This window comes from Symphalangus syndactylus, chromosome 14, assembly GCF_028878055.3.
Source record: "Symphalangus syndactylus isolate Jambi chromosome 14, NHGRI_mSymSyn1-v2.1_pri, whole genome shotgun sequence".
Classification (NCBI taxonomy): domain Eukaryota; kingdom Metazoa; phylum Chordata; class Mammalia; order Primates; family Hylobatidae; genus Symphalangus; species Symphalangus syndactylus.
In genome coordinates this window covers 10,555,792-10,577,139 of record NC_072436.2, presented here as the reverse complement: position 1 = coordinate 10,577,139, position 21,348 = coordinate 10,555,792, and the positions used below count along the sequence as shown (strand labels likewise).

Here is a 21,348-nt window from a genome sequence, read left to right as displayed (position 1 = left end):
AGCCCTTTGGGATCATGTTGCTCCTTGAGGGGCTCTGACCTGAACCCCGTGGTAAGCAGTGGCGCTGGAGAGACGGCTCGCAGAGGACTGACTGGAGGGAGGGGCCAGCTCTGTAACCAGCTTGTCAAGAACAACTGTAACAAGGCATCGAGTGTCAATCCATGCCAGGTCGGCACTGGCCTCTCCAGGGTATCACTGTTCACGTTGTAAGGAGATTTAAGTAGCTTGTTGAAGGGTGCACCGAGGACCCGACCCTTCCTCGGATCTCTCTCTGGATACAACGTGAGGTTAGGGGGTAGGAGGCTGAGAGGACCCCGTGAACTGCAGAGCAGAGCTGGGACGGGGAGTCAGGCTTCCCGACCGGGCCGGGGGCACTCCCTGGGCCCATGCCTCGCGCTGGCACGGACAGCAGGGAGGAGGGTACGCGGCTGACGACCGTCGGGGCAGCAGCAGCAGCACAGCCCGGCGTTGGCTCGAGGCCCAGAGTCGGGGCAGGGAGGGTTCCCGTGCGGACTGGGGGCTAAGAGGCTGCCTCCAGCCCGGGGCAGTCCGCGCACCCGAGCCTGGAGCCCGGAGCCCGGAGCCTGGAGGGGTGGGGAGGCCCCGCGCCCGGGGCCGGACCGGAGGGACAGGGAGAGCGGTGGCTCCTCCCCCGGCCCCCCCCGTTGGCAGATCGGGGCGCTGGGCGGGCGCCGCGGGAGCCGCAGCCCTTTCCGGGAGGCGGACCCGGCTCCGGCGGCGGCACCCAGCTCCTGCCCCGACAGGTGCGCGCCGCGCGAAGGAATGCAGCCCGTCTGACTCACCAGCGCCTCCTTCCTACCTGCGCGCCTGCCCCATAAAGCGCTGCCCGCCCGGTCCTCACCCCCCCAACCCCCGCGCCCGCCCTCGGACCGTCCCTGCTCGCCCGCGCGCTGCAGCCCCATCTCCTAGCGGCAGCCCAGGCGCGGACGGAGCGAGTCCGCCCCGAGGTAGGTCCAGGACCGGCGCACAGCAGCAGCAGCTGAGGCTGGCCGGGAGAGGGTGAGTGCCCGCCCCAGCTGGGCAGCCGCGCAGGGGAGTTGGTCGGGCAGGGCCGGTGGCTTTTGTCTCCCCTTCCCCTCCCTGAAGGCTGGCAGGCCCCGGTCCCTCTGTCCACGCTGCCCAGGACAGGTGCCCAGCCTCCCCGGGGTGCGCCGGGGTCAGCTGGTAGCCAAGGGGCAGGGCAGCTAGAAAAGGGTGGTGCCCATCAGACCTCCAGGCCAGAGGAGCGCCTTGGGTGCACCTGCGGGAGAAGTGGGCAGAGGCCAGTGTCTGGCAGCCCTCTGGGGCTGGGCCCCTCCAGGGTTTGCAAAGAAGGTGGAGGAGAAACCACCCTGAGCGCTGGGCCCAGCCCATCATGGCGCATCTAATGATAAACCCACGTTCCTGACTTTTATGTGAAATTTCGTTGTTTCCAACATTGGCTCCTGCTTTTAAAAGCCACCCTGAGAGGCAGACGCCCTCCCGGCTCCAGGCAGGGCTTGCTCTGTGTGGTGCCACAGTCCATCTGGGGCTGGGGAGTCCCTGATTTTCCTTTTCTCTTGGCCAAGCACAGGCCTGCCTTCCTCCCAAAGTCAGCCCCAGGCGCCTTCCTTCAGGAAGCTCTACAGGCCTCACCCACCAGCCCCAGGGCTGTGCCCAACACTGCCACCTCCTGCAGCATCCGCCCTCTTTCCCACAGCTCGGCCTCTGGGGTGGCCCTCTGGCTGGGACTGGGGCTCTGGGGCTCCTAGTGCCTCCCAGGAGCAGGGACAGGGCTCCTCCTCCGCCCCCATGGCCTTGCCACACCCTGAGGACAAGGACCAGGCACAGGTGGCATGGTTGTTGCTGTCCCCAACAGAGCTGGCAGTGAAGGCTTGGAGTCTCCATCCTGGGGGCCGAGGGAAGGACAGCAGGAGGGACAGGAGGGGAGGTATGTCTGTCTACTCAACCCTGATTTCTCAGGGAGACAGAACAGCCAAGGGCCTGGGGTCCCCAGACTTCTGGCCAGCTGCCTCTCTGGGGCGAGGGAAGGGCCTGGGTCCCTGAGGGGAGGAGATGTGACAGCGGGAGGGGATAGTGGGCAGGAGCAGATGTGCCCAGAGGGGTCCCCAGGGATTAGGATGGGGCCCGGGGAGCTCTGAGCCTGTGGGTGGGTGGGCATGGCCTGTGTGTGTGTGTGTGTGTGTCCCTGTGTGGGGGAAGCTGCCTGTGCTGCAGTGTGACAGCATTCAGGGTGGCAGTCACACACTCCAGGGACCTGCTGGTACATAAAGTCGGGGCAGCCTGGTGGGGTCCGGGCTGCCTGGAGAGTGGGTGTCCTAAGCGCTGGGCCCAGCCCATCATGGCGCATCTAATGATAAACAGAAATTCCTAACTTTTATGGGAAATCTCGTTTCTAACATTGGCTCCTACTTTTAAAACTTTCTAAACAAGTTAAGTCAAGCCAAACACTCTTGGGTGCCTCACCAACCCTCTAACTGCCATTTTGTAGCCTCTGCGTGGAGGCTGCCATGGAGGTTAAAGGCAGGGCCTGCAGAGCAGGGCCCTGTCCTGGCCCTCCCAGTGCTGGCCGCGGGATGGGGAAGCTCCACAGCCTTCTGTGCCTGGTCTCTCATCTGGGAAACGGGCAGAATGCAATCATCTCCCCGCCAGGCTCCTGTGCTGAGCAATCTCGTGAAGCCCTGGGTTCATATGGCAGTCACAGTGTGGGAATCAGCACTGCCTGAGGGGCTGTGGCCAGGGGCAGTGGGAGGAGGAGCTGAGCTCAGCTCTCCAGGCCTGTACCTGCCTGTGTAATGATGCCTGGGAGGCCTGAGCCTGCAGCCTGTATTGTGTAGCATGTGGGTGTGGCGCCTACACCCCAAGGCTGCAAGGAAGTCATTTCCCTCTAGGAACCCTGCTGTCCCCACCCTTTCCCTGCTGGCTCAGGGCTGCCTCCCGGTCCCTGTGCCACAACAGGTCTGCCCTGCATGTGTTGGCACTGCTGTGGCCTCCTCCAGGCTGCATGCCTTAGAAGCAGGCTACGCCTTCCTGCCCTTGGCCTGAGAAGGGCCTCTCCAGCACCTCCAGGACCCCAGCCCCCAGACCCTGGGGCGGCCGCTGCCCCAGAAACCGGGCTGGGAAAGGATTCAATGGGGAGGGCCAGTGGGCAGGGCAGAGGCTTGGGCCCCCGGGAGACCTGGCCCTAGAGAAAGAGGTGCGGTGCTCACCTTTGCCCGGGCCCTGCAGGCCTGGATGGCTCTGCTGCCAGCCTCTTTTCTTGTCCAGGCTTCAGGCTGAGCATCTCTTAGAGGGCCTCAGGGATGCCCAGGCCTGCCCTGAAGGCCGCTGAGGACTTAGGATGGTTTAATACTGAACTCACAGCCACCGGGGACGCCTCAGGGGCAGCCACAGTGTGTGCGTGTCTTACTCTGGGCTAACTTGTGAAAGGGTAAACAGCTCAGGGTCCCTGAAAACTTAACTCTGGGGCAGGCAGAAGTACAGGGTAGGGCAGATGATTCAGACCCCACCCTGATGGGCCGGGCGGTCACTGCAGAACCCAACCCGGTGCAGTAAGCCACTGTGTGCAGCTGTGGCCCAGCCCCAGGCCCCAGATATTGGGAGGGGCCCCTCTCCTCCCGGCTGCGCCACCCTCACCAAAGGGTAAGTGGGACAGGACAGAAGGAGCAGGAGGCAGAACCGTGGCCCCCTCTCAGGGTGGCACCCTCATTGGGTGACCCTGTCATGGCCAAGCCTGACCCAGGCTCACTGGGAGCTAAAAGGCAAAGAAGAATAAACCCAGATCTGCCCTCAGGGAGCCCAGCGCTGAGAGGCCTGGCACTGGGACAAACTCGCAAACCAGAGTCCTTGAGGGCTGGAGGGGGCCTCCCTGGGCAGGGCACAGGCCACTGCAGGGATGGCACGGAACAGGGCAGCGGAAAAGACAGGAGTCAGAGGCCCAGGGCCCTGCTTCTGGCGGCTGGGCGCCCTTGGTCACATCGCTGGCACTCAGAGCCTCAGTTCCCACAGCTGTGCAGTGAGAGGAAGCTGACGGCACCGACCATGGCTGCGGAGGCCTTATGTGTCAATTGTTGCTGTTCTGCAGGACGAAGAGGATGGCAGGGCCACGCCCCAGCCCGTGGGCCAGGCTGCTACTGGCAGCCTTGATCAGCATCAGCCTCTCTGGGACCTTGGGTGAGTCCACATTGCCCTGCAGCCCCCTCCTGGCAGGGTCATAGCTTGGGCAGGCATTGCCCTTGCACAGGATCTCACGGGGTCTCACCTAAACACTCTTGGCCATTCAGCAACTGACCACTGCCCACCTTCAGGGCTGGAAAACTTGAGGCTCCAAGCTCTTCAGCCTAGAGAATCTTGAGCCCTGACCACGGGGCCTGAGAATAGGAGCGAAGGAGGCTGTGTCTAGAGGAGACAGGAGACACCCACCCAGGACTGAGGCACCCAGAGGATGCACCGAGGCCCCAGAGGTGGAATCAAGGGGGTTATAGGAATTTGGAGAAGAGAGGCACTGCTGACGTGTCACTTGCTCTCTGAGTGTCACTAGTGGACAAATCACTGCAGCCAGCTCCTACCACTTGAATTTTGTCTGTCAGAGGGGGTCCTGCTGGTGGCTTGAAATAGACCACGACAGAAATGTTTATACCACAGAAATTGGCAAATGCTACAGTCAAGCACCAGAGACCAGAGCCGTTGTTATTTATGTATTTAATTCAATGTATACGTAGAAACATGCTCTCACTCTGTCGTCCTGGTGGAGTGCAGTGATGCCCATCATGGCTCACTGCAGCCTCAACTTCCCAGGCTCAAGCAATCCTCCCACCTCAGCCTCCCGTGTAGCTAGGACCACAGGCGTGCACCACCATGCCTGGCTAATTAAAAACAATTTTTTTGTAGAGACAGTCTCACTATATTACCCAGGCTGGTCTCAAACTCCTGAGCTTAAGCAATCTTCCTACCTCGGCCTCCCAAAGTGCTGGGATTACAGGTGTGAGCCATCGCACCGGCCACCACAGCCATTGTTAAACACTGACCAGCACACCATTGCCTGAAGCCCAGGGGACCTCTTACTGTGTACGCCAGGTACACACAGTAGGTCCTCACTGTGATTTTTAACTGAGCAGAGCCAAGGGGGAAATCTAGAGTTTTACTTCATTCGTTACTGAGGACCCACTGTGTGCCAGGTGTGCTGGGTGCTAGGGCTACCATGATAAACAAGACACCGTTCCCTTCACCCTAGAGGGGGCTCAGAGGACAGACAGGCCGTGTGGCAGTGGTCTTGCTGTGAGGCACAAGCTGTGATGGAGGAGGTGCCTGAAAAGGGTGCTAGGTGCAGCTCATCAAAGGTAATGGGGAAGGCTGAGGACCATCTGCTGGACCTGAGGAGGCAGCAGGCCAGGGGGTGGCCAGGGTGTGCCAGCACCGAGTATGCCAGTGCCACTGTCTCAGTCCCCACCTTCTGTCCTTCTGGCTTGAGTGGGAAGTCCCAGGTTTGAAACCACAGCTTGTTTCTAACTGTGCTACCTGGGGCAGATTACATACCCCTAGCCTCTGTAAAATAGGGAAGGGCTGGCTGCAGTGGCTCACGCCTATAATTCCCAGCAATTTGGGAGGCCAGGGTGGGAGGATCACCTGAACCCAGGAATTGGAGACCACCCTGAGCAACATAGGGAGCCCCTGTCTCTACAAAAAATAAAAAATTAGCTGGGCTACTCGGGAGGCTGAGGTGGGAGGATTGCCTGAGCCCGGGGTGTCAAGACTGCAGTGAGCTGTGATCATGCCACTGCACTCCAGCCTGGGTGACACAGCAAGACCATATCTCAAAACTAAATAAAATTGAAATGCAGGTTGGGCACAGTAGCTCACGCCTATAATCCCAGCACTTTGGTAGGCTGAGGCGGGCAGATCATTTGAGGTCAGGAGTTCGAGAGAAGCCTAGCCAACATGGTGAAACCCCATCTCTACTAAAAATACAAAAATTAGCCAGGCATGGTGGTGCCCACCTATTACTATCCCAGCTACTCGGGAGGCTGAGGCAGGAGAATCACTTGAACCTGGGAGGCGGAGGTTGAAGTGAGCTGAGATCGCACCACTGCACTCCAGCCTGGGCAACAGAGCAAGACTCGTCTGAAAAATAAAGTAAAACAAAATAAAAATACAACAACAACAAACCAAACTAAATACATAACGCCGGGCCCAGTGGCTCCCACCTGTAATCCCAGCACTTCGGGAGGCCGAGGCGGGTGGATCACAAGGTCAGGAGATCGAGACCATCCTGGCTAACATGGTGAAACCCCATCTCTACTAAAAATACAAAAAAATTAGCCTTGCCTGGTGGCGGGTGCCTGTAGTCCCAGCTACTCCAGAGGCTGAGGTGGGAGAATGGCATGAACCCAGGAGGCGGAGCTTGCAGTGAGCCAAGATCGCGCCACTGCACTCCAGCCTGGGCAACAGAGTGAGACTCCATCTCAAAATAAATAGATAAATAAATAAATAAATAAATAACATAAGGAGGAATCCCCACCTCTCCAGGTGAGGGTGCAGGTGGGAAAGTGCTTGCCTTTGCTGAGTGCCTCCCCATTCATGTGCCCACCTCCGGCCCCCAGCAAACCGCTGCAAGAAGGCCCCAGTGAAGAGCTGCACGGAGTGTGTCCGTGTGGATAAGGACTGCGCCTACTGCACGGACGAGGTGAGGACCTGGCCCGGGTTGGTGTGGAGCAGGCAAGGGTCGGGAATAGCTGGTGGAAATGAATCTGGGGTTGGGGCAGCCAGGGAATGGGTGCTGCCCCCACTGACCCCCTGTCCTTCTGGCCAGATGTTCAGGGACCGGCGCTGCAACACCCAGGCAGAGCTGCTGGCCGCGGGCTGCCAGCGAGAGAGCATCGTGGTCATGGAGAGCAGCTTCCAGATTACAGAGGTGCCTGGTGTGGGGACTGGGGTGGGGGCTCCCCATGCTCAGCCTGGCTATTTATGGGGGTGTATAGTGCCCCTTGGCCGGGCTGGGCCCCCATCGGGCCTCCAGAGTGACCCTGTAGCCAGCTGTCCCCTTCCACTGGCTGCAGGAGACCCAGATTGACACCACCCTGCGGCGCAGCCAGATGTCCCCCCAGGGCCTGCGGGTCCGTCTGCGGCCGGGTGAGGAGCGGCACTTTGAGCTGGAGGTGTTTGAGCCCCTGGAGAGCCCTGTGGACCTGTACATCCTCATGGACTTCTCCAACTCCATGTCCGATGATCTGGACAACCTCAAGAAGATGGGGCAGAACCTGGGTACGGCAGGGCCAGAGCGGAGGACGGCAGGGCAGGAGGGGGACGGGTGGGCGTCTGCTTGGGATGCCAAGACTCAGGACAGCTGCACCCACCCAGAAGGAAACACAGGACATTTGAGCCCCCAAAAACCTTCCCTTCCATTCTCAAGGGAAGAATCTCGGCCAGACCCTACTCACCACTGGGGACCTCTGAGAAGGCCCAGGGCAGGCGGGCAGTGGAGCCATCTGGCCCTGACAAGGAGGGCACCCCCTGCCAGGAGGCTGTGGGGAAGCTTCTGCTCCTCAGAGCTGGGTTGCATTCCCAGCCACCCTGCCCTTGCTGTATGCATTTAACTCCAGACCCCCAGTCCCATTTCCCTCATCCATAAATAGGAACAGACAATGTTGTGAGCATGAACCTTTGTCCAGCATGCGAAGCGTTAACCTCCCTCTTCCTCCCTTCTGAGCCAGCCCTTGGTGAGGGGGCCCATGTTTATGCCAGGCATCAGGGCTCAGCTATCCCCTGTCTGTCCTATTGACATCCAGCTCAGGTCCTGAGCCAGCTCACCAGAGACTACACTATTGGATTTGGCAAGTTTGTGGACAAAGTCAGCGTCCCGCAGACAGACATGAGGCCTGAGAAGTAAGTGACTGGGTGGGCCCCTCGGGTGGGCAAGGGTCCAGGCCATGTGACCCCCACTCCTCTCTCACCTACAACTTAAAATTCTCCTTCTACGGCCGGGCACAGTGGCTCACGCCTGTAATCCCAGCACTTTGGGAGGCCAGGGTGGGCAGATCACCTGAGGTCAGAAGTTCAAGACCAGCCTGGGCAACATGGCAAAACCCCGTCTCTACTAAAAAATACAAAAATTGGCTGGGCGCGGTGGTTCACACCTGTAATCCTAGCACTTTGGGAGGCCGAGGCGGGCAGATCACAAGGTCAGGAGATCAAGACCAGCCTGGCTAACACGGTGAAACCCCCGTCTCTACTAAAAACACAAAAGATTAGCCAGGCGTGGTGGTGGGCACCGGTAGTCCCAGCTACTCAGGAGGCTGAGGCAGGAGAATGGCGTGAACCCGGGAGGCGGAGCTTGCAATGATCCAGGATCGCGCCACTGCGCTCCAGCCTGGGCGACAGAGCGAGACTCCGTCTCAAAAAAAAAATAGCCAGGCGTGGTGGTGGGCGCCTATAATCCCAGCTACTTGGGAGGCTAAGGCAGGAGAATTGCTTGAACCCAGGAGGCAGAGGTTGCAGTGAGCCAAGATCGTGCATACTGCACTCCAGCCTGGGTGATAAAGCGAGATTTGGTCTCAAAAAAAAAAAAAAAAATTCTCCTTCTAGTTGAAACGAGCCAGGGGCACTGGGGTCTGCGGTGTCTTCCACCCGTGACACTCTCTCTCCCTCCCACCTCTGCCCAGGCTGAAGGAGCCCTGGCCCAACAGTGACCCCCCCTTCTCCTTCAAGAACGTCATCAGCCTGACAGAAGATGTGGATGAGTTCCGGAATAAACTGCAGGGAGAGCGGATCTCAGGCAACCTGGATGCTCCTGAGGGCGGCTTCGATGCCATCCTGCAGACAGCTGTGTGCACGGTGGGCACTGGGAAGGGCGCTGCCAGCCTAGGCCAGGGGTGAGCACTTCTGGGCAAGGGCCTGAGCTGCCCCCTGGCCTGCTCTGGCACCAGGCTCACAGGCCCTGAGGGAAAGCCTGGGAGCCTGCAACCCCTTCGCCCTAAGACAAGCTCAGACTCTGTGAGTAGGTCTCAGTTACAATCTCAGTTCAGATGTGCCGGGAGCCACGGTCCCCTGGCCTGAGCAGTCACAGCCTGGTTTAGTATCAGCTAGCAAGGCAGACCTGCGCTTTAGGGTTCTGGAATCTTTAGTACCCTGAACCCACCAGCTGCCCAGCCTCCACCTGTTCTGGGCATCCAAATAAGCCATTTTCTTTGATATGTACATCCATTTGTTCATTTTGAAAATGACATACCCATATTACTAGGTTAGAAAACAAAGTGCGAGCCAAGGTGTGGTGGCTCACACCTGTAATCCCAGCACTTTGGGAGGCCAAGGCGGGGGGATTGCTTGAGTCCAGGATTTGAGACCAGTCTGGGCAGCATGGCAAGACCCTGTCTCTATAGAAAACACAAAAATTAGCCGGGTGTGATGCACGCCCGTGGCCCTAGCTCCTTGGGGGGGCCGCATCTCCGGCTCCTGTTTCTCAGCGTTGTCACCCAGTCATGTGCCATCATATGCATCTTTCATGAGGGCACTTGCTGTGAATCCAGTGGCTTAAGCCTAGCCCCATGTTGGGACCTGCGTTCCCTGTCCTACACGACGCCGTGATGCGTGTCAGCAGGCAGCCTGTTCAGTGGGCACGCCCCGCCTTGCCTTCCCCAGAGGGACATTGGCTGGCGCCCGGACAGCACCCACCTGCTGGTCTTCTCCACCGAGTCAGCCTTCCACTATGAGGCTGACGGCGCCAATGTGCTGGCTGGCATCATGAGCCGCAACGATGAACGGTGCCACCTGGATGCCACGGGCACCTACACCCACTACAGGACACAGGACTACCCGTCAGTGCCCACCCTGGTGCGCCTGCTCGCCAAGCACAACATCATCCCCATCTTTGCTGTCACCAACTACTCCTATAGCTACTACGAGGTGCGGGGCCCGGGCCCCACGGGTGGGAGGTGGTCAAGGCAGGGGGTCCATGGAGCTTCTCAGACACCTCTGCCTCCCTCCCTTCCTCCCTCCCTTCTTTTTCTCCCTTCTTTCCTTCCTCCCTTCCCAAAGCCTTTAGACCCCCCACAAAGTGGGCCCTAGTGGGAAGGGAAGGTCATGTGCCCATCTTCCACCCCAACTCCCAAGCAGGCGGGGGCTAAGAGGGCAGGCTCTGCGACACCATAGCAGGTTCCAGGCCTCAGTTTCCCCATCCTCAAAGTGGGAAGAATCCTAGAGCCGTTCAGATTCACGGAGATGCTTAGCCTGAGACCTGGCCTTCTCTCCCGCAGAAGCTTCACACCTATTTCCCTGTCTCCTCGCTGGGGGTGCTGCAGGAGGACTCGTCCAACATCGTGGAGCTGCTGGAGGAGGCCTTCAATGTGAGGGCAGCTCAGGCTCCAGAGTCTGAGCCCTTCTGGGGCAGGGCAGGAGGTGGGCAGGGTGGGTAAAAGGTGTCTTGGGTCATGGTGGAGAAATGGGTCTGAGACAGACCAGTGAGGAAGGGTCTCTGGCTATCCCTGAGGCCCTGAGGGGCCACCTGGGCCTGGCCCTGGCTCCTGCAGGCTCTGTGATACCCCGCATGATGCCAGCCACACTTGGAGGTTGGGGTGGAGCACAGCCAGGCCCCCCACAGAGCACTGACCAACCTCCTTCCTCCTTTAGCGAATCCGCTCCAACCTGGACATCCGGGCCCTAGACAGCCCCCGAGGCCTTCGGACAGAGGTCACCTCCAAGATGTTCCAGAAGACGAAGACTGGGTCCTTTCACATCCGGCGGGGGGAAGTGGTACGCCTCTGTGGGGGCAGCGGGGTGGGGGACAGGCATAGCGCCCCGCACGGAGTGGAATCGTTTAAAACAGTGGTCAAGAGCGTGGCCCCTGGAGTCAGGCAGGCCTGGGTGCAGATCCCTGGGCCTAGCCGCTTGAATGAGCCTGGCGTGCTCCTCTGCTCTTCGGCATGAAAGCGTGGGCCTGGGGGCTTGCTGGGGCAGTAAATGGGTTAGTGTCACAAAGCCCAGAGGCCCTGGCCACTGTCCTTGTCATTGTGATTGTGACTGCGCTGGGAAAGAGGGAGTTTTCAGCCCTGAGAGAGGTGAGCGGGAAGTCGTATCAGGGATCCAGACATCTCCTAGGAACTTGGGGGCCGAGGGCCTTCAGGCATCAGTGGCCCCCTGGTCCTTGGGGCTGGGCCTGCCTTGGCTGACCACAGGGCCCCTGCAGGGTATATACCAGGTGCAGCTGCGGGCCATCGAGCACGTGGATGGGACGCACGTGTGCCAGCTGCCGAAGGAGGACCAGAAGGGCAACGTCCATCTGAAACCTTCCTTCTCCGATGGCCTCAAGATGGACGCCAGCATCATCTGTGATGTGTGCACCTGCGAGCTAGTACGACGCAGCCCCACTGGGAGGGAGGGGAGAGCTGAGCCAAGCACCCAGGGGCCCTGAGGAATGAAGCAGGACTCCTGTGCCCCATATCCCTTGCGGGGTTTCCCGAGGCACACAGGAGAGCAGAAGTGTCCAGTGGCCCCGGTCCCGCTCCCCCAATGCACCCCACCATGGTCTCTCTCATTCCAGCAAAAAGAGGTGCGGTCAGCTCGCTGCAGCTTCAATGGAGACTTCATGTGTGGACACTGTGTGTGCAGTGAGGGCTGGTGAGTGGGGAAGGGAGTTGGGCCCCCAGGACACCAGTGGCCCCTAATGGGAAGGCTGAGCTCCTGCAGGTGCCTGGCCCTGGGTGTACCTTGTACACCTGGCTGGGGGTGGGGCGGCAATCAAAGAAACAGCTAAGGGCAGGGCACACCCAGTTGTTGGTCAAACCCAGGTCAAAGCACTTTGAAATACAGAGATATATGGGCTGTCTCTAGAAAGAGGTGCGAGGATTGAGATGGTTTGGCTGTTGGGGCTGGGGTCTGGATCTTGGGGGATAGGCACAGGAGGGAGACTTCCTTTTTGTTCCGTGACTTTGGTATTCTGAGTCCTGTGTCATATTGCCTGATCAGAAGAAAGCTCGTAAACGCACGGCGGTAAGGGCTTTAGCTTCAGGACACTGGGCAACCTCGCCACAACTTGAGGCAGAGCAGGGAGGAAAGGACACTGGAAGGGGTGACATGACAGGGAACTGGGGTTTAGGTCTCAGCTCAGCCACTTCTGTCTGCATGACTGGGAGCTGCCTCGGCCCTCTCAGAGCCTCAGTTTCCTCATCTGTAAAATGGGACAGCAGGCCAGGTGAGGTGGCTCACGCCTGTAATCCCAGCACTTTGGGAAGCCGAGGTGGGTGGATCACCTGAGGTCAGGAGTTCGAGACCAGCCTGGCCAACATGGTGAAACCCTATCCCTACTAAAAATACAAAAAATTAGCTGGGCATGTTGGTGCATGCCTGTAATCCCAGCTACTTGGGAGGCTGAGGCAGAATTGCTTGCACCTAGAAGGCGGAGGTTGCAGTGAGCTGAGATCATGCCACTGTACTCCAGCCTGGGCGAGAAGAGCAAAACTCTGTCTTGAAAAAAAAGTAAAATAGGCCGGGCACGGTGGCTCACGCCTGTCATTTCAGCACTTTGGGAGGCCGAGGCGGGCGGATCATAAGGTCAGGAGATCGAGACCATCCTGGCTAACACAGTGAAATCCCGTCTCTACTAAAAATACAAAAAATTAGCCAGGCGTGGTGGCGGGCTCCTGTAGTCCCAGCTACTCAGGAGTCTGAGGCAGGAGAATGGCGTGAACCTGGGAGGCAGAGCTTGCAGTGAGCCAGGATTGGGCCACTGCACTCCAGCCTGAGCGACAAGGTGAAATTCCATCTCAAAAAAAATAAAATAAAATAAATAAAATGGGACAGTAAAAGCCCCAGCTTTCCTCCTGGGCTGTTTCGGGGAAGTGACCAGTTGCTCCTTCAGGAGTGGCCAGACCTGCAACTGCTCCACCGGCTCTCTGAGTGACATTCAGCCCTGCCTGCGGGAGGGCGAGGACAAGCCGTGCTCGGGCCGTGGGGAGTGCCAGTGCGGGCACTGTGTGTGCTACGGTGAAGGCCGCTACGAGGGTCAGTTCTGCGAGTATGACAACTTCCAGTGTCCCCGCACTTCCGGGTTCCTCTGCAATGGTGAGCACAACAACTGCGGTCAATGCTGATGGCGGGGTAGGGAGTGGACAGCAAGCCTGACCTTCCCATCAGGAGCCAGGTTGGGAGAGCCAGACTTGGAATCAGAATCCCCAAGTTCAGGCCCAACCCACTCTGGATGCCCTGAGGGCCGCCCCTGAGTCCTGCCCCAACCTGGGCCTCACTTCCCTCATCTGCAACGTCCATGCCCAAGGCCACTGTTGGCAGGACTTACCCCTGGTTTTAAGATTCCAACTCCCCTGAGGTTCTCTCTGGCAGTTCAGTTCTATGCCCACCTGCCTTCTCCACACCCCTATCTCATTAGAGTGGGTGCCACCCAGCTCAGCCCTCCAATGGCTGGCAGGTATATGGCATTATGATCTTTCCTCTCCAAAGATGCTAAGTTCCTGTGGGTTTTGTTGTTGTTGTTGTCGTTGCTGTTTTTGTTTTTTTTTTTTGAGACAGAGTTTCACTCTTGTCGCCCAGGCTGGAGTGCAATAGCACAATCTCGGCTCACTGCAACCTCTGCCTCCTGGGTTCAGGCGATTCTCCTGCCTCAGCCTCCCTAGTAAGTGAGACTATAGGCATGCACCACCATGCCCGGCTAATTTTTGTATTTTTAGTAGAGACAGGGTTTCACCATGTTGGCCAGGCTGGTCTCGAACTCCTGACCTCAGGTGATCTGCCTGCCTCAGCCTCCCAAAGTGCTGGGATTACAGGTGTGAGCCACTGAGCCCGGCCCAAAGATGCTAAATTTCTACGTGGAGGGCCTGGAGCTTCCTCTGTATTCCCGTGAGTCCAGGCCATAGGCATACACTCTGGCCAGGAACATCAGAGCTAGGCAGGATCACAGAACTCAGACAAGAGGACATATGGAAGGATTGGTAGTTGAATGGAGGAGGATGAATGAAAATCTACTCGTCAAATACTTATGAAGCACTCACTGTATACTTTCCAAGCCCCTGCTTTTCTACTGTTTCTTCTGTTCTTGCTTTTGTTCACCATTTCTTCTCTTCAACTGTCTGTCCCTGCGTGTGCTCAGAGAAACAGAAGAGAGAACTGGGCACCACTGGAGAAAGGCAGACAAGTGGCACAGAGGGAGGTATGACAGAGGGAGGGAGGAAGGTGTCTCTGGGGAAGGAGGCAGGGCCAGAGTACAAAGGGCTTCGATTCTAGTCCGGAGGAGGACTTCGTCCTTTGGACAAAAAGGAGTCACTGGAGGTTTTACTTTCATTTTCTAACTATTTGCATATTAACCTTGTATCCAGTTACCTTGCTAAACACTTATGAAATCTAATAATTTATCTGTAGATTCTTCGGGATACTTTGTGACATGTTCCTGACACTTGCAAATAAAGACAATTTTATTTTATTTATTTATATATTTATATATTTATTTATTTATTTATTTATTTATTTATTTATTTTTGAGATGGAGTCTTGCTCGGTCACCCAGGCTGGAGTGCAGTGGCATGATCTCTGCTCACTACAACCTCTGCCTCCTAGGTTCAAGCAATTCTCCTGCCTCAGCCTCCCAAGTAGCTGGGATTACAGGGGCCCACCACCACGCCCGGCTAATTTTTGTATTTTTAGTGGAAACAGGATTTCACCATGTTGGCCAGGCTAGTCTTGAACTCCTGAGCTCAAGTGATCCTCCCGCCTCGGCCTCCCAAAGTGCTGGGATTACAGGTGTAAGCCACCACACCCAGCTGGCAGTTTTATTTCTTTTTTTCTTTCTCTTTTTTTCTTTTCTTTTCTTTTCTTTTTTTTTTTTTTTTTTTTTTGAGACAGAGTCTTGCTCTCCACCAGGCTGGAGTGCAGTGGCGTGATCTCGGCTCACTGCAACCTCAGCCTCCCTGGTTCAAGTGATTCTCCTGCCTCAGCCTCCTGAGTAGCTGGGACTACAGGCATGTGCCACCGTGACCAGCTAATTTTTGTATTTTTAGTAGAGACGAGGTTTCTCCATGTTGGCCAGGATGGTCTCAGTCTCTTGACCTTGTGATCTGCCCGCCTCAGCCTCCCAAAGTGCTGGGATTACAGGCGTGAGCCACCTTGCCTGGCCTTATTTCTTACCTTCTAATGCTTATACATCTTATTTCTTTTTCTGACCTTATTGCATTGGCCAGGACCCATTAGAGGTTCTTAGCCAGGGCAGCAGGAGCCACATGATTGGATTTGTTTTGAGATAATTACTCTGGCTGCAGAGTGGAAGGTAGGCAGGATGGAGGCAAAGATGGAGGGAAGGAGATTCCAGGAAAGTGAGGAAGAGATGACTTCTGCCCCAGGCTAGCGGCATCCTGGCTCCCACAGCTCTGCTCCCACAGGCCCTCCCTGCCAGGTGAGTAGCCTGGGCTACAGGCGCAGATGTAGCTCTCATCTCCCTTCCCTGTCCCTCTCTGCAGACCGAGGACGCTGCTCTATGGGCCAGTGTGTGTGTGAACCTGGTTGGACAGGCCCAAGCTGTGACTGTCCCCTCAGCAATGCCACCTGCATCGACAGCAATGGGGTAGGCCTGGGCGTGAGACAGACAGTGTCTGTCAGCAGCACCCACCCTCTCCAGAGAGAACCCTATGGAGAGAGGAGAGGGAGCAGGCAGGGATGGGGCACAGCTGGCTCACTGGTGCCCCCTCCTACCCCAGGGCATCTGTAATGGACGTGGCCACTGTGAGTGTGGCCGCTGCCACTGCCACCAGCAGTCACTCTACACGGACACCATCTGCGAGATCAACTACTCGGCGGTGAGGCCAGGACCTACGGGGTGTGGGCGTGGGAACCCCGGGCACAGGGCAGGGTGGGCAGGAGGGGCTAAGCCTGATGCCACAGGAGCTGGCCAAGGGCAAGAGGTTTGGGGAGCGGGGGTCTGGCAGAGGCCCACCCAACACAGTGCCTGTCTGCCCCGCCTTTCCCCGCCAAGATCCACCCGGGCCTCTGCGAGGACCTACGCTCCTGCGTGCAGTGCCAGGCGTGGGGCACTGGGGAGAAGAAGGGGCGCACGTGTGAGGAGTGCAACTTCAAGGTCAAGATGGTGGACGAGCTTAAGAGAGGTAGGGGCAAGGGCTGAGGGTTGGGGTTGCTGAGAGCCGAGGCAGGGGGCATCCAGCGGGGCAAGGGTGTCATCACCTGGACAGGGGTTTGCAGTCTGGGCTAAGGTCACACAGTCCAGAGAGGAACTCCAGAGCTGGGAGGGACCACAGAACCCAGATAGAGGACACCGAGTCCCAGAAAAGGGCAAAAGCCTGAGCAGGAGGCACAGGACCCAGGTGATGGGACACAGTCTGGCCCAGGAAGGGACCGAGAGTCTTGGTGGGAGGCACCTGACTTGGGCAGGGGCACACACGCAGCAGGGGTACATGGTCACGCTGTGGAGACACACAGCCTCCCCTCCTCGAGATCAGATACGTTGTCTGGACCCTGAGCTCCTGGGTGATGTCCAGGTCAGGGAAGTGGGGGAGGGAGGTTTCTAGGCTCTGATGCTCTTGAGCAGGGGAGCCCCACCACACCCGTTCCTGTGCCAGGTGAGAGCACGGCTTGGCAAGGACTTGCACTCTTCCCCAGGGGGCCCTGCCGTGGGTGAGGCCGATCCCAGAGCAGGGGCCCCTCACCAGACCCTGGGGTCCTCTGGGGCGGAGGGGTGTGGCTGGGGTGCCCTGCCGACTGGCTGTGGGTACAGCCGAGGAGGTGGTGGTGCGCTGCTCCTTCCGGGACGAGGATGACGACTGCACCTACAGCTACACCATGGAAGGCGACGGCGCCCCTGGGCCCAACAGCACCGTCCTGGTGCACAAGAAGAAGGGTGAGCTGGTGGGGCCGGGCGCAGGGAGGGGGCGTGTTGTCAGAGCTCGGTGGGGAGGACAGGCACCAACTCCCCCTGCCTCCTCTCCTCTCCAGATTGCCCTCCGGGCTCCTTCTGGTGGCTCATCCCCCTGCTCCTCCTCCTCCTGCCGCTCCTGGCCCTGCTGCTGCTGCTATGCTGGAAGTACTGCGCCTGCTGCAAGGTGAGAGCCCAGGGTCCCTCCCAAGGCCCCACATCCCAGGGTCCCCACCCCAACAGGGCCCCCACCCTCCACCAGGGTCCCCAACCCCCGCCTGGGTTCTCATCTCCCCAGGGTCCCCAACCCCCGCCTGGGTTCTCATCTCCCCAGGGTCCCCAACCCCCTCCAGGGTCCCCACCTCCCCAGGGTCCCCACCCCAACAGGGCCCCCATCCTCCACCACGGTCCCCACCTCCCCAGGGTCCCCAACTCCCTCTTGGGTCCCCACCTCACCAGGGTCCCCTCCCTGACAGGGTCTCCACCCTCCATCAGGGTCCTCCTCAGGGTCCCCAACCCCCACCAGGGTCCCTGGCCTCCCCATGGTTCCCCCAACAGCCCACCCACCATCCCCACTCCCGCAGCTTTCTAGCCAGAGGCTTCAGCCCATAGAGTCCAGCTGTCTGGATTCTGGTCCCAGCTGTGTGACCTTGGGCAAATTACTTAATCTCTCTATGCCTCAGTTCCCTCATCTGTAAAATGAAGATCATAGAATTGACCTCAGAGCCGGGCGCGGTGGCTCACGCCTGTAATCCCAGCACTTTGAGCACTTTGGGAGGCCGAGGCGGGCGGATCACTAGGTCAGGAGATCGAGACCATCTTGGCTAACACGGTGAAACCCCGTCTCTACTAAAAATACAAAAAAATTAGCCGGGTGTGGTGGCGGGCACCTGTAGTCCCAGCTACTTGGGAGGCTGAGGCAAGAGAATGGCACGAACCCGGGAGGCAGAGCTTGCAGTGAGCCGAGATCGCACCACTGCACTCCAGCCTGGGCAACAGAGCGAGACTCCGCCTCAAAAAAAAAAAAAAAGAATTGACCTCAGAAAGTGGAGCTGAAGCTTAAATAAGTGAAGTTCAGAAAGGACTGACCCATACATAGCATGCACCATTATCCCTGCCCCCACCTTGGCAAGACCCACACCAACCCCATCCAGCTTCCCGAGTGACAGTAATGATGATGCCCATGAGCTCCTAGCCCAAATCATCCTGGAGCCCCAGCCCCTAGCTCAGCCCTTGCCAGCATCCGTTCTCTGCTTAGCTCAGTGTTCCTCTTTGTGCTGTCGCCACAGCATGTCCACATGACTCCATTTCCCCGCCCCCCATCACCCCATGAGGTCAGTGGGGCAAGGTCACTATGCCCTATGACAGATGGAGAAATTGGGGCTGAGAGGCAGGTGATAAATGCACAGTCCTCAGAAGGGGCTGAGGCAAGCTGAGCCCACATCTTCCCCAGCTCTAGTGCCTGCCCAGGACCCCCACTCCATCAGCCATCGGTGGCCAGATCCCTGAGAGCGCCTGCTCTGGGGTCAGCCACGTGCAAAGGGCCTGGGAGCCACAACAGGGAAGGAAGGTCTTTGCCCTCCAGAGATAGTGGTCATTGGGGAGAACAGACAAGAGAGAGAAAAGCTCGGAGGATGGCATGGCTCAGAGTGGGGATTGTAGGCGGCAGACCACACTCCGTAGTAACCCCCAGTGTTGTGGGATATTAACGTGCATTACATAGGCAAGGAGTTATGTGATCAAATAGGTTTGAGCTAGGCACGGTTGTGCGTGTCTGTAGTCCCAGCTACTCAGAAAGCCGAGGCAGGAGGATCACTTGAGTCTGGGGGTTTGAGGCTACAGTGAGCTGTGATTACGCCACTGCACTCCAGCCTGGGTGACAGAGTGAGACTCAAAAAGAAAAAAAAGAAGGTTTAAGAAACAAGTTTCTTAAATTTGTTTAAGTTACAGTGGCTCACGCCTGTAATCCCAGCACTTTGGGAGGCCAAGGCGGGTAGATCACTTGAGGTCAGGAGTTCGAGACAAGCCCGGCCAATATGGTGACACCCCATCTCTACTAGAAATACAAAATTAGCTGGGCATGGAGGTGGACGCCTGTAATCCCAGTTACTAGGGGGGCTGAGGCAGGAGAATTGCTTGACCTGGGAGGTAGAGGTTGCAGTGAGCCGAGATCGTGCCACTGCATTGCAGCCTGGGCAACAGAGCGAGACCCTGTCTCAAAAAAAAAGAAAAAAGAAAAAGTTTCTTCTCTGCAGGACTTCTCAGAGGTTTTGCTATAGTTCTAACCTGCAAGAGGGACGTGGGGAATGAAGTCAGTGTTTCCCAAGTGAATCTGACCACAGAACCTTTACAGAGCACCCGGCAGGATGAAGGTTCCACAGCGCACTTTGGGAGCCCTCTGCCCCCATCCCCCTCTATGCCCTTGTGTGCCATACTTACACCCTGCCACCACCTGGATATTCTGGTGTCTGGGGAGGCACTGTCACCCCTCTGGACCATTGGCATGGGGCAGGGTGGCTGGAAGGGCTTATCTGGGCCAGAGCAGCTATCTCAGGCCTCACCCTCACCCACCTTGTCTCCTAGGCCTGCCTGGCACTTCTCCCTTGCTGCAACCGAGGTATGGGCCTGGCATCGCAGGGGCTCTGACTGCTCTTTCTCTGAGCTGGGGTGGAGGGAAGCCAAGCCTGGAACGGCAGAGGCTGGAGGCTCTGGGGTCCCACCTGAAGAGGTTGGGCTGTGCAGGTCTAGGGAGGGGTGCCATGCTAACGACCCCATCCTGCAGGTCACATGGTGGGCTTTAAGGAAGATCACTACATGCTGCGAGAGAACCTGATGGCCTCCGACCACCTGGACACGCCCATGCTGCGCAGCGGGAACCTCAAGGGCCGTGATGTGGTCCGCTGGAAGGTCACCAACAACATGCAGCGGCCTGGCTTTGCCACTCATGCTGCCAGCATCAACCCCACAGAGCTGGGTGAGGGCAGGGCTGGGCGCCACAGCTCTGGGCAGTGCCCTTCGGGCCCTCTGTTCCAGATCTGGGATCACAGCACACCTCTTCTCTGGGTATGGGGTGCAGACACAGGGCTCAGCCACCTTTTGCCCTGTCCGGATGGTGCTATGAACCTCATGCCTCGGTGTGCGTGGCCTGCTGGCCAGGCGTCCCCTGATCCAAGCATGGTTGCTGGAGGGATGCTCTGTGGTGCCCGTCATGCAGGGGGCTGGCCACCTCCATCTCACCCCCTCCCACCGCCTTTCCCTAGTTCCCTATGGGCTGTCCTTGCGCCTGGCCCGCCTTTGCACCGAGAACCTGCTGAAGCCCGACACTCGGGAGTGCGCCCAGCTTCGCCAGGAGGTGGAGGAGAACGTAAGGACCCAGGAGCTGGGCCTGGCCGGAGATGTGGGTATGAGGGCGGGTGGGGTGGGCAGGGCAGAGTGAATGCGGTCGTGGCACGGAGATTCATTCACTAGCGGAGAGGGGCCTCTCTGGACCTGTGCCTGGCAGGGGGCATCCTGGGATCTGTTTCCAGAGGGCTGGAAGCCAGAGCCCGGGCCCAGGATACGGCCCCATGGGGCATGCCCCAGCCAACCCTGAGGGCCTCTGGGTACGGAGGCTGCCTGGCTCCCTGGGTCCCCAGCCTGAGGGCTTGCCATGGGGTGGCCTAGGCTCAGCCTCACGCCCCTCCCTTGCCTGGCAGCTGAACGAGGTCTACAGGCAGATCTCCGGTGTACACAAGCTCCAGCAGACCAAGTTCCGGTGAGCCCCGGGGTGCCTGGGTTGGGTTGGGGAGCCGCTCCTACCGCTGACTCCAGGAGCTGAAGCCCCCAGGCAGATCAGGCCTCCACTTCAGGGCTATCAGGGCTATCAGGGCTATCAGGGCTATCAGGGCTATCAGGGCTTATCTAGCTCACAGCGCCCTCTTTGTCCTCACAGGCAGCAGCCCAATGCCGGGAAAAAGTGAGTAGAAGACTCGCGGGTGAGACAGCCCCCACTTCCTGCCCGCCTGTCCCCAGCCCAGCCGCTGCCTCGTCCATCCCTACTCCATCTCCATCCCATAGGAAGGGAGGGCTGGATGTGTCCGTCGGGTTCAGACCTTCATTCGTTCCTTTGACCACTTCTTCAACAAATGCTAATGTGAAGTGCTTGCTATGAAGTGGCCCCTGGACTAGAGCAGTTAAAAGCAAATCAACCCAGTCCCTGCCCTCATATAGGTAACTGTCCAGCCCCCCACCCAGTACCAGCGATAGCAGGTACCCATCTCCATCGGCTCCAGGGTCCAAGACCCTGATCTTGGGTGCACCTCTGGGGGCCAGGCAGGTTACCGAGAGGATGGGCCAGCAGGTCACATACCTCTTTCCCCAGGTCCTACTCCGAGTCCTGGCCCTTCACGGGGAGAGAGAGGGAGTGAGGAAGGGGTCTCAATGCAGGGACAGCAGAGCTAGAATCACAGCACATGGCCATCAGTAAGAACCATTGGCTGGGTGTGGTGGCTCAC

General features: G+C 58.4%; 1 protein-coding gene across 7 annotated transcripts in view; it reads left to right on the top strand.

Moving 5' to 3' along the window:
• The first annotated feature begins 584 nt into the window (after positions 1-584).
• Positions 585-21,348, top strand: part of ITGB4 (integrin subunit beta 4) — a 37,407-nt gene continuing 16,643 nt past the window's right edge. For 3 of the 7 annotated variants that reach the window (XM_063617073.1, XM_063617072.1, XM_063617069.1), the window contains exons 1-23: positions 1,859-1,930; positions 4,085-4,173; positions 6,600-6,682; positions 6,809-6,910; positions 7,056-7,260; positions 7,785-7,881; positions 8,658-8,829; positions 9,634-9,897; positions 10,248-10,337; positions 10,621-10,743; positions 11,177-11,341; positions 11,531-11,607; positions 12,848-13,050; positions 15,450-15,553; positions 15,687-15,785; positions 15,962-16,091; positions 16,718-16,840; positions 16,936-17,042; positions 19,439-19,472; positions 19,638-19,829; positions 20,116-20,219; positions 20,551-20,609; positions 20,787-20,810. In XM_063617073.1, the coding sequence (XP_063473143.1) occupies positions 4,095-4,173; positions 6,600-6,682; positions 6,809-6,910; positions 7,056-7,260; positions 7,785-7,881; positions 8,658-8,829; positions 9,634-9,897; positions 10,248-10,337; positions 10,621-10,743; positions 11,177-11,341; positions 11,531-11,607; positions 12,848-13,050; positions 15,450-15,553; positions 15,687-15,785; positions 15,962-16,091; positions 16,718-16,840; positions 16,936-17,042; positions 19,439-19,472; positions 19,638-19,829; positions 20,116-20,219; positions 20,551-20,609; positions 20,787-20,810 (2,636 nt within the window). In that variant the 5' untranslated portion in view covers positions 1,859-1,930; positions 4,085-4,094. Of the gene's footprint in view, positions 1,021-1,858; positions 1,931-4,084; positions 4,174-6,599; positions 6,683-6,808; positions 6,911-7,055; positions 7,261-7,784; positions 7,882-8,657; positions 8,830-9,633; positions 9,898-10,247; positions 10,338-10,620; positions 10,744-11,176; positions 11,342-11,530; positions 11,608-12,847; positions 13,051-15,449; positions 15,554-15,686; positions 15,786-15,961; positions 16,092-16,717; positions 16,841-16,935; positions 17,043-19,438; positions 19,473-19,637; positions 19,830-20,115; positions 20,220-20,550; positions 20,610-20,786; positions 20,811-21,348 lie in introns of those variants that run through there. The other 4 variants (XM_055241934.2, XM_055241936.2, XM_055241930.2 and 1 more) reach the window with 4 other exon arrangements.